This window comes from Fonticula alba, assembly GCF_000388065.1.
Source record: "Fonticula alba strain ATCC 38817 unplaced genomic scaffold supercont2.8, whole genome shotgun sequence".
Classification (NCBI taxonomy): Eukaryota; order Rotosphaerida; family Fonticulaceae; genus Fonticula; species Fonticula alba.
Window position 1 is genome coordinate 850,797 of NW_009242978.1, and position 9,444 is coordinate 860,240.

General features: G+C 66.8%; 3 protein-coding genes across 3 annotated transcripts in view; 1 reads left to right on the plus strand and 2 right to left on the minus strand.

Moving 5' to 3' along the window:
- Positions 1–1,188: 1,188 nt before the first annotated feature.
- On the minus strand, positions 1,189–2,044 carry H696_04844 (hypothetical protein; the record flags this gene model as incomplete). Its single annotated transcript, XM_009498709.1, has 4 exons — positions 1,189–1,284; positions 1,449–1,516; positions 1,708–1,814; positions 1,914–2,044. The coding sequence occupies 4 exons, from the start codon at positions 2,042–2,044 to the stop codon at positions 1,189–1,191; spliced, it is 402 nt and encodes a 133-aa protein (XP_009496984.1).
- Positions 2,045–3,768: 1,724 nt separating this feature from the next.
- Positions 3,769–8,616, plus strand: H696_04845 (hypothetical protein). The gene is made up of 11 exons (XM_009498710.1): positions 3,769–5,118; positions 5,227–5,332; positions 5,468–5,787; positions 5,941–6,053; positions 6,176–6,246; positions 6,390–6,508; positions 6,631–6,700; positions 6,827–7,077; positions 7,201–7,237; positions 7,394–7,722; positions 7,868–8,616. The coding sequence occupies exons 1-11, from the start codon at positions 3,916–3,918 to the stop codon at positions 8,198–8,200; spliced, it is 2,952 nt and encodes a 983-aa protein (XP_009496985.1). The 5' UTR covers positions 3,769–3,915; the 3' UTR covers positions 8,201–8,616.
- Positions 8,617–8,732: 116 nt separating this feature from the next.
- The window catches only part of H696_04846 (phosphoglycerate kinase), a 3,047-nt gene continuing 2,335 nt past the window's right edge, over positions 8,733–9,444 (minus strand). Inside the window, exons 7-8 of the mRNA XM_009498711.1 lie at positions 9,214–9,314; positions 8,733–9,079 (exon numbers count right to left, since the gene is read on the minus strand). Coding sequence (XP_009496986.1) covers positions 8,934–9,079; positions 9,214–9,314 — 247 coding nt within the window. The 3' untranslated portion in view covers positions 8,733–8,933. The remainder of the gene's footprint in view (positions 9,080–9,213; positions 9,315–9,444) is intronic.

Sequence of the window (9,444 nt, forward strand, 5' to 3'; positions counted from 1 at the left end):
GGGGGGGAGGGAGTGGCGGAGAGTGCTGTTAAGGAGCGCCTCCGCAGCGGGAAGAGCGAACGACAACAGCCAGTGAAAAACCCGCCCCCCACCACCCGCCGGGGGTGGGGGAGCGGGGGGGCGGGGGGGGGGGAAGAACGACGAAAAAAGAGAACGCCGGGGGGGAACGCAAATCTGGCGCAACGACGGGAGCCGGTATCGGGATGAACAGCCCGCCGAGTCCCCACCTCCGGTCGTGCTATTCCCCGGGCGTTGCTAGATTTTTCTTTTCCAACCCAAGCAGGTGTGGCGACGCCCCGGGCAAGGCCCGCACCAGGTGTGCTCCCCCGATCGCCGCGGCCCCTGGAAATGTCACACCGGCGCCTGCTGCTGCCACCGCGCCGGGACAGGCAGGGGGGCCGGCGGGAGGGAGGGCAGATCTGCGCGCCCAGCCTGGCCATTGGCCACCGGGGGGTGCCGTGTCGCGTCCGGAGGGAAGGTGATGGCACGGCGGGATGTGCGTGTGTGTGTGTGTGTGTGTGTCTGTCGAAGCGGGTGGACACGGGGGGGGGGGGGCGGACATCGACTGGCACCTGAGCACAAAAGTCTACGTGTACATATTCGGAAGATAGAGTCTATTTTGTGTTGGGTACAATCACCCGCGCCGGGCAGGTCTCATGCTCCTCTCTCCTGAGCGCTTTGTGTGTGCGTGTGTGCGAGGGGGGGTCCTTCACCCTGCCCCCTCCCCCCGGGATACATGGATGGAGGAGGGGGGGGGGGGATGCGGACGCGTCTGTCGGGGAAAAGGGGTATGGGGTCTTCTGACAAGATGATTTTCGCCAGCTGGCGAGCCGAAAATTGGCAGCCGAAACCCTCCTGTCATTGGGGCCAAACACCATTCGGATCTACTAATGTAGAGTTGGTGGATGTTACGTTGGGGGCTGGGCCGGGGCTGGAGAGGAGTGGTGGGAGCTGGCATGCGCGCGCGCGCGCATGTGCATGCGTAGGGCCTGCCCCCCCTCCTTCCGCAGGAGGTCGCGTGCACGTACACACCCACACACACAGACACACACACACGCAGGCCCCTATGCGCAAATGCGTCGGAGAGATGCAGGGGAGAGGGAAAAAAAGAGGAAATGGGGAAATGGGCAAGAAGGGAGGCGCGCGCATGACCACGTCCGCCGTGTGGGTGCTGCTTGGCCGGCGATCTCAGAGAAGGGCATTGAAGTGGCGGCGGTTGTGAGAAGTGGACATGATCGGCTGCTGGATCTTGACCATGGGGCTGCCGTTGTGACTCCGGAGGAACTGAATGGGAGTGTGGTGGCAAAGCGCACGAGGGGAAACGAGAAGCGGGAGGAGAGGAGAAGGCCAAGGTCAGGGTGGCGGATGCAGATGCGAAAGATTGCGAAGAGGATGATGCCGGCCAGAGGGAGGGAGAGGCAGGAAAGAAGGGCGCAGTTCTCCCGCACCATCATGAACTCATGAACCTTCTCCTCGGGGAGGTTCTTGACACCGATGGACTTCTGAGAGCCGTTCACTGAATGATGATGATGATGATGATGATGATGATGATGATGATGATGATGATGATGATGATGATGATGATGATGGCAATGCGAGAGGAGAGGAGGGAGGCGGGTCAATCATCAGAACAGGCGGCAATAAGATCATAGACAGGGCCCCAGAGGTGGCATATCGGCAACCGGTGAGGGAGGAGTGGCGACGTACGATACTCGGCACGAATGAACGGATGCGCGCAAGGACGGTGGTTGACAGCGATCACAATGGAGGGGTTCTGGCGCGCAAACTCCACAATGTGCTCGTTGATGTAGTTGCTGTGACAGAGGGGGGGGGGGGGGGAAGCAATGCCAAGTCAGCGAAAGGGGAGAACGAAGGATACAACGCACAGGGGGGGGTGGAAGAAAAAAACGAACCGGACAAAGCGGCTGCTGCCAGAGTGCTTGCAGAAGTTGATCATGATCTTGTGGCAGGGCTGAACGAAGGCGCCAGTGCCGTTCTTGATGACGGCGGTGGCGGCCTTCTTGGCAGCAGCGATGGAGCTCATGGTGTATATGTAAAGGCGGGAGCTGCGAGGGGGGTCAGGAAGATCCGGACTGGAAGGCGGAGTGGAGCGGGGAGAAGGAGGAGAGGGGGAGAGGGGGAGAGGGAGGAAGGAAAGAGGGAGGAGAGGGAGAGAAAACAGGTCGGGCGAAACGGGAGAGGCGAGACAGGCAGCGGAAGAGGGACAGGCAGCGGAAGAGGGACAGGCAGCGGAAGAGGGTAGGTACGGGGAGCGAGGGGGCAAAGGTGCGGCCGTCTGACCAGGGCAGGAGGGGAGATGGAGGGGGATGGCTGAAGTGTGGAGATGTGCCAGGGCCTGAATGCATCCCTTTGAGAGTCAAAAGAGGAGCCAATGCACCAGGGGTGGCCGTGCGCTCGACTCGCCGCAAGTCGAGGGGGATCCGAAAGGCGGCCTCCCCCGTGCCCCCTCCCTCTCTCTCTCTCGGCTCCCAAGAAGAAGTCCGTGCGTGTGTGTCTGCGGGCACGGGCGCCGGCCCCCGGGCCGGGGGGGGGGGGGGGGGGAGATCCCAGGCACACAGACCGGGGCGCCAGCACGGGACACTTCACGTGAGACTGGCCCGGCGCCGGGATGGTGTCCGATCGCAGATCCGGGTGTCAGTCCAGCGCCGGGCATCATGTGCCATACGCGCGGGCGTGCGCGCGCGCGCGCGCCCTTGGCGGCGAGCTTTCCGGACCGGGCTTCCGTTCCCCGCCGTGGGCGCAGGCCTCCCCGCCGGAGGAGGAAGGGCGGCGGGCCAGGGCAGTTGGGCTCTCACGTTCGCGCGTGTCGCCGGGTCGGCGAGCCTTACCGTGTCCCCTGGGAGCCGGCTTCCACGGAGCCAAGCTGGGCCCCGTGCGACCGGGGGCCGCCGAGCGGCAGGCTGGTGTCCCGGTGAGCTCGCACCCCCGCCGCCCACAGCAGGCGGGCCGGGGGGGGGGGCAGGTAACCGAAAGGCGGAGCAGCAGCACTTTTGACCAGCCATGTGACACATTCCGGCGGCGCCGCGGCGTCGCCCCGCGCCCCACAGATCTACGGCAGCCCACAAGTGCGTGTGGGATGGGGAACAAGCGCCGGCGTGGCTGGCGGGAGCCGGGAGTTCCCAGCCCCCTTCTCGTCGGGGCCGACACTTGGGCGTGGGCGTGGGCGCGCGCGCGCGCGCGCGGCAGGGACAGGGCTGGCACCGAGCCGCGGCTCGCCGGCTCAGCCAATGGCTCAGATGCCCGCGGTGGCGGACACATTCTCTGTGCTCTCCCGGGGGAGCCGGCCCACGGGTAAGGGGGCCGGGCAGGCGCACGCCCCCCCCCCACCTTCCCCTTTTTTTCTCCCCCCTTTTTTTTTTTTCGGGGGGGCCGCCCCCCCCCCCCCCCCCCCCCCCGCCCCCCCTGCCCGGCACAGATACACGCTGCCCTCCTCCTCCTCCTCCCCCATCCGAGGGGCCCCTGATCTGATGGCCTGGCGGGCCCGGCCCGAGCCGACCGCGCCCAAACGCCCACGGCACAGCCTCCTCCCCCTCCCCCCCCCCCCCTCCGCCCCACCACTCCCGCCCACGCCGCCCCCCGTCCGCCCGAGTGCATCTCTCTCCCCCTCTCGGCACTTGGACCCGGAGCTGTGTGCAGGTGCGCCGCCCTTCTGCCTGATTCGCGTCCGGCTGTCACCGCGCGGCAAGCCGCTCACCCTCCAGTCTTCTCCCCCGGCCTCTTTCCACGCCCTGTGCACAGTGCCCTTCCACCACCACCACCGCCACCGCCACCACCGCCGCCGGCACCCCTGCCCACTGTTCCCCCGGCCCACCCTCCTGTTGGTGCATCCCCACGTACCTGCACGCCCGAAAACCGGTCAATGAGCGCTGTGCCCGGACAGGCAGCCCCGCTCGAATGACTGGCCTTTTCGTGCCCTCCCCATTCGTCGATCATGAGCCCTCCCGCCCCCTAATCCCCTGCCAGCTGCCGCCGGCCATCTCCTCATTGCTGCACTTTCCGGTTGTCGTGACCCTGGTGACCGCACTCCTCTTTGCCGTGGTCAGCTTTGCCCTGCTGTCGATCTTCCTCGATGTGACCGACGAGGAGGCCGACCCGGCCTCCGAGGGCCCCTGTCCCCACCATCCCCATGCCGGTCACCGCTGTGACCACCGCCACCCCCATCGCCACTGCTCTCGCCCGGCTGACGCGCGCTGCCCGACCCTGGTCGACGCCCGCGCGCCGGGCTGCTCCCGCCACCGTCGCTGTGCATCAGCGCTGACAGGAGCGCGGCCGGTGACCGAGCCCCATGCGACCGATCTGACCGGGTCCGCTGGTGGCGGTGGCGGTGGCAGTGGCGGCGACCATCATCCCGGCGACTCGGCCGCCGATGACCGGTGCTGTGCCGGCGACTGCTGCGACGGGGCCCACGAGCACGACCCGCATGATGCCCACTACTCCGACAACATGGACGGCTATACGGACGACGAGTACACCGACTCCGATCATGCCGAGGAGGGCGAGCACTGCCATTCGATCTCCGGCCCGGCGGCCGCCGGCCCCGCGGTCTTCCTGTCGGTGGAGTACATCGGCCCGACGTTCATTCTCCTCCAGTGCCGGCAACAGCTGGCCTCCGGCAGGCAGCCCGACGAGGCCCTCGCCCCGCCGCCCTTCGATCTGGTGGCCGGCCGCCGGGCCGAGATGCCGGCCCACTGCCCCGGCGCCGGGGCCTGTCAGGCTGGCCTGGTTGGGGTTTGCGCGATCTCGGCTGCCCGGCCGGCGGCCCGGCCTGCTCCGACGGTCTTGGTCAATGGCCTCGCATTTGGCGAGGATGCCGACAGGGCGCCCGGTGACGGCCCTCCCGGGGGGGGCCTCGACTCGACAGCCGTCTGGGCCCGGGGCTGCTCGGACCCCAGCCTGCCACCCCGGGGCCCCCCCTCGGTCAGCCTGGCTGGGGCCCTACCTCGCCCACTTGTGACCTTTTTCTACAGCGCCCACCAGCCGGGGGGCCGGCCGCTCGATACTGCCGATACTGTTGATGCTGCGGACACTGCCGATGCTGCCGATGCCGCGGACGCTGCCGATGCTGCCGATGCCGCACGCCCCCAACTCAAGCTCCTGGTGCGTATGGACCGAAGGGGGGGGGGGGGGGTGCTCTTTTGCAGCCGCCCCCCGGACACATGCATTTGGCCACGATGACCATACTCACACCGACCTTCTCTGTGGCAGATCTCCGGCCTTGTCCCCTGCAAATCCTACAGCATCGAGATGAGCCTGTCCGGGCCCCTGCTCCCGATGTCCGACCGGGTTCACGTCGTGACACCTGCCACCAAAGGTGCGTCCCAGGGCCAGCCGAGCCGGGCCGCTGTGTGGCCGGACAGACACTGGCTGACCCTCTCTCGCTCCCCCCCCCCCCCCCCCCCCCCCCCCTCCCCCTCCTTGGATCGTGTCTCCGCCCGCCCGAACGCAGAGACCCCGCCCCCGGCTGATTGTGCCCTGGTGGTGGCCCTGCTGGCCCAACACTTCCTGGGGGCACCGGCCCCGGATGGGAACTTCGGCCAGGCACCATGCATGGCCATGCAGTTGGAGGACGCCCCACCCGACCAGCATACTCCATCATCACTCTCATCGTCAACGGGGCTTACCGAGCCGGCTGCTCAGCTTCTTTCGGCCTTGGACCACTCGCTGCTGGACAAGCTGGCCCTCACGCGAGGACCGGCGCTCGATGCCCGGACGGCCGAACTCCTGCGCATCACGATTGACCGCCTGGTTGCCGAGATTGAGGAAGCGGTACGTGTCGACACTGCTCGTCCTCCCCTCTCCCCTCTTCCCCCCCCCCTCTCTGTATTTTTGCGTCTCGTTTATCGGGGAGATGGCCACTCTGCGTGCCTGCACATGCGGCCATTCGTCACTCACCGCCACTGTCTTCTCTGGTGCCCGCAGAAATTGGCCAAGGCCGCCGCCGAATCGGAGACCCGCCGACGCAAGCGCGAGATGGCCCGTCTGGCTCGCAGCTCCCGGGCCAACCTCACTGTAGCCCAGTCCTCGCTCGAGCGGTACGTATGCATGTCTGCCAATTGCTCCCTCCTCCCACTCTCCCCCTCGATGGCAATCTGTGCGCATCTAACTCGAGGAATGTCCCCCCTTACCCGTCGCCGGTCTCCGGTATTGCACACAGTGAGGAGTCCAAGATCAGGAAAGAGAGTCAGCGCGCCGATGAGATGGCCAACCTGATCAAGCATATCGAGAGTGCGTTACTGTGAAAAGGCAGAGGGAGGGAAGGTGAGAGACCGCCTCCTCTCTTCTCCATTTGACGCGGCGCTAGGTCTTCCGCATCGGTGTCTGACATATCGAATGCGGCTTTCTCGGCCCCGGGGGGGGGCCATCCACAGATCAACAGGAGACCGAACGCCTGGCCCTGGACGCTCGGATTCTCGAACGGGATGCCTTGCGCGGCCGGGTTCAACAACTCGAACAGAGTCACGACCGTGCTCTTGACGCTGCCCGGCAAGTGCGTCCAGCAGCCTCCATCTCCCTCCTGGCACACACACACACACACACACACACACACACATGAGCACATATGATTTGCTTCCTCACACCCATCCTCATGACCCCCTCCCCCCGGCCCAGCTGGCCAAAACACTAGAGCAGCGTCTGAGCGACTCCAAGCGACTTTTGTCTGACCGCCTGACCGAACGCGGTGCGCATTCCTCCCATGCCCGGGATTTGCCCATGCCCCAGGGCCCCCCCCCCCCCCTCCCCCTTTTCCCCCCTCTGCCTAACACCTCGACCCTGGCGCTCGGCTGGCGCGGCCACGCGCTCACAGATGAACTTCGAACTCGGCAGCGCGAGCTGACCGCCGAATTGGCCACCCTTCGGTCAGAGCTCCGCGAAGACCGAGCTCCTCTCGAGCCACCCGCCCCAACCGGGCCCGCGTACGCCCCTGGCCGGGTGCTTGCCTTGCTGGACACCAACACCGGTGTCCAGCTTGAGAGTCTAACAGCCCATGTCCGGGCCTTGGTCGACTCGCCAGCCCGCCGGGACTGGCTCCAGGCCGTCCGGGCCCAGATCTCAGATGTGCGCCTGTCAGAGGGCCAGCGGCCAGCCTTTTCCTTTCAGTCCGCCTTTTTGTGCCTTCGCCCATCCTTCCGACCATGCCCCCATTGCTTACATCCGTGTTTTTGACGCGCGACGGTGCAGCTTGAATCCCGGCTCCCGGCGGCACAGGCACATACCGGTACGTCCAAGGGCTCCCCTCGCTCGCCGTCCATGCAGCCGGCCCTGTCTCCTTTCCGCCGGGTAGCTCGCTCGCTCGCTCACTCGGCGTGCCCCGCCCCCCCCCCCCCCCCCCCCACTCCCCATGTGCATGGCCACCTGTGTGCACAAATGACAGATGACTTGTCCCGGAATACCGGCCCCGGGCGAACCACCTATCAACAACGGTCCTCTCCGTCGGGTGCGGCCCCCGGCCCACGGCCCGGGGCAGATGCCACCCAGGCGGCATATCCCTTCCGGCCGCGGGGGGCCTTCCCTCGACCGGGTGGACGCTGGCCCGGTGCTCATCACACGCAGAATGGGTCCCCCTCACCGCCGCCGCCGCCACTACCAACCACGCCGTCCGGCGCCGGAGTCACCACGACTGCAATGACTCCGCCACCACCTCCCTCCCCCTCGCCGCCCCTGCCGGCGGATCTCTCCGGCTCGCCTCGGCTTCGGGCCAGCGTGCGTGCTCCCTGCTCCACCTTGCGCGCTCCCTGCTCCGCCCATCGACGCCCGCCTCTCACTCGCCTCCTCCCCCCCCCCCCCCCCCCCCCCCCCCCCCCCCCCCCCCCCCCCCCCCCCCCCCTGTGATTCGCCATCTCCGCAGAAACCTCGCCAAGGTGGTATGGCTGACCTCTCGGCTGCCGGGCCTGCCCGCGGTCAGGGGCACTTCCCTGCGCAAACCAGCCCGGCCTTTTTCCCCTCGACATCAAAGACAAGTCGTCGTGGCGCATCGGGGCCCGGTGGATCGCCGGCCACCCTGGGGCCTCCGCGGCCCCCAGCTCCCGTTGGCCGGCATTCGGCGGCGGCTGCTTTCACCCCGCCCCTGCCTCCCCCTGGACCTTCGCTCACCCTCCCGCCGGGCCCCTCCACCCGGGCGCCCACTCTGTCATACGCACGAGCTGCGGCCTCCACACAGTCGGGCGCCCGGCCGACGTGAGGCCGCCCCGGGGCGTTTCTCGCCGACCGGCCGCCCATGTCGGAATGCGTCGGCCGGAAGGCAGGGCCGAGCGGGGGGGAGGGGGGAGAAAGACAGGGAGAGGGCGGCGACTCGGGGTCAGAGGGTGGAAGTTGGCCTGCCGGCTGCTTGTGGTCCGTCATTGCCCGGCTGTGTTGGGCCCTCGTCTGTCAGGGCAGCTCCCTGCATGTGTTCCCCCATTTGCAGGATGCCACCCTGCTCGTAACTGTATATTAGCTTCGCTTTTCCCTTCCCCCTCTCGTCTCTTCTTCCCTATATCCCCAAAAGACCCTTCTATCTGCCGGAAAAAAAAGAAAACAAAAAGAAAAAGCGCCTCCCGATGCGCTCCACTGCATCCGCGTGCTCGATCGCTGGCGCCGAATATAGATAATCCCCCCTTCCCCGTCATTTTGCCCCTGCTTGCCGTGACTCTGTCCGTGCACTCGTCCTCCCCCTCCCTCTCGCCCTCCTCTTTCTCCGCCGCTCGCTCCCTCTCTCCATATATAGACATATATCCGCATATCGATGTGCTCCCAGAGGGGCAGAAGGAGGGGGGAGACGAGGCGCAAGCACTGACAAGGATGCTCTTAAGGCTGGCACGCGTATATTCCAATGCACCTGGCAGAAAAAAGAAAGGGGAGAGACAGCACACAACAGGAGGTCCTCGTCCCGCGGAGGCCTCGGGCCATCGCTCGGCCGGGCAATTGTTCGACCATTAGTCGCTCTTGCTGGAGAGGGCCACGACACCGGGGAGCTGGATGCCACTCAGGAGCTCGAGGCTGGCACCACCACCGGTGGAGACATGGGAGAACTTCTCGGTCAGGCCAAACTTGGCGGCCGCGGTGATGGTATCACCACCGCCTGCAGGAGGGGGAGGAGGGGCGGCAAAGCATCAATGGGGAGTGAGTACAGGCGCGGGCCGGCCCCAAAGGAGCAGGAAGAGCCGGGGCAAAAGGCAAGAGGAACACCAACAGCCATGGACAAGCTGGACGCACAGACAATGGAGGTGGCGCCGTCGGCAGTGGCCGCGACCACGGCGTCGGCAATCACACTGGAGCCCTTGGCAAAGGCATCGAACTCGAAGACGCCAGCCGGGCTGGGCACATGACATGCGGAAGGCAGCGATGAAAGCGGCCGCGAGTGTCAGTCGCGCAAGTGGGCGACCGGCAGGAAAGGGCGAGACACGGGGGGCGGGATGTGGATGTGTAGGCGGGCGCGGGCGCGGG

Coding starts and splice junctions, on each gene's coding strand:
- H696_04845 (XM_009498710.1), top strand. CDS start 3,916: ATGACTGGCCTTTTCGTGCCCTCCCCATTCGTCGATCATGAGCCCTCC. Junction 6,054..6,175: donor GCCCAGTCCTCGCTCGAGCG/GTACGTATGCAT, acceptor TATTGCACACAG/TGAGGAGTCCAAGATCAGGA. Junction 7,723..7,867: donor CGCCTCGGCTTCGGGCCAGC/GTGCGTGCTCCC, acceptor CCATCTCCGCAG/AAACCTCGCCAAGGTGGTAT.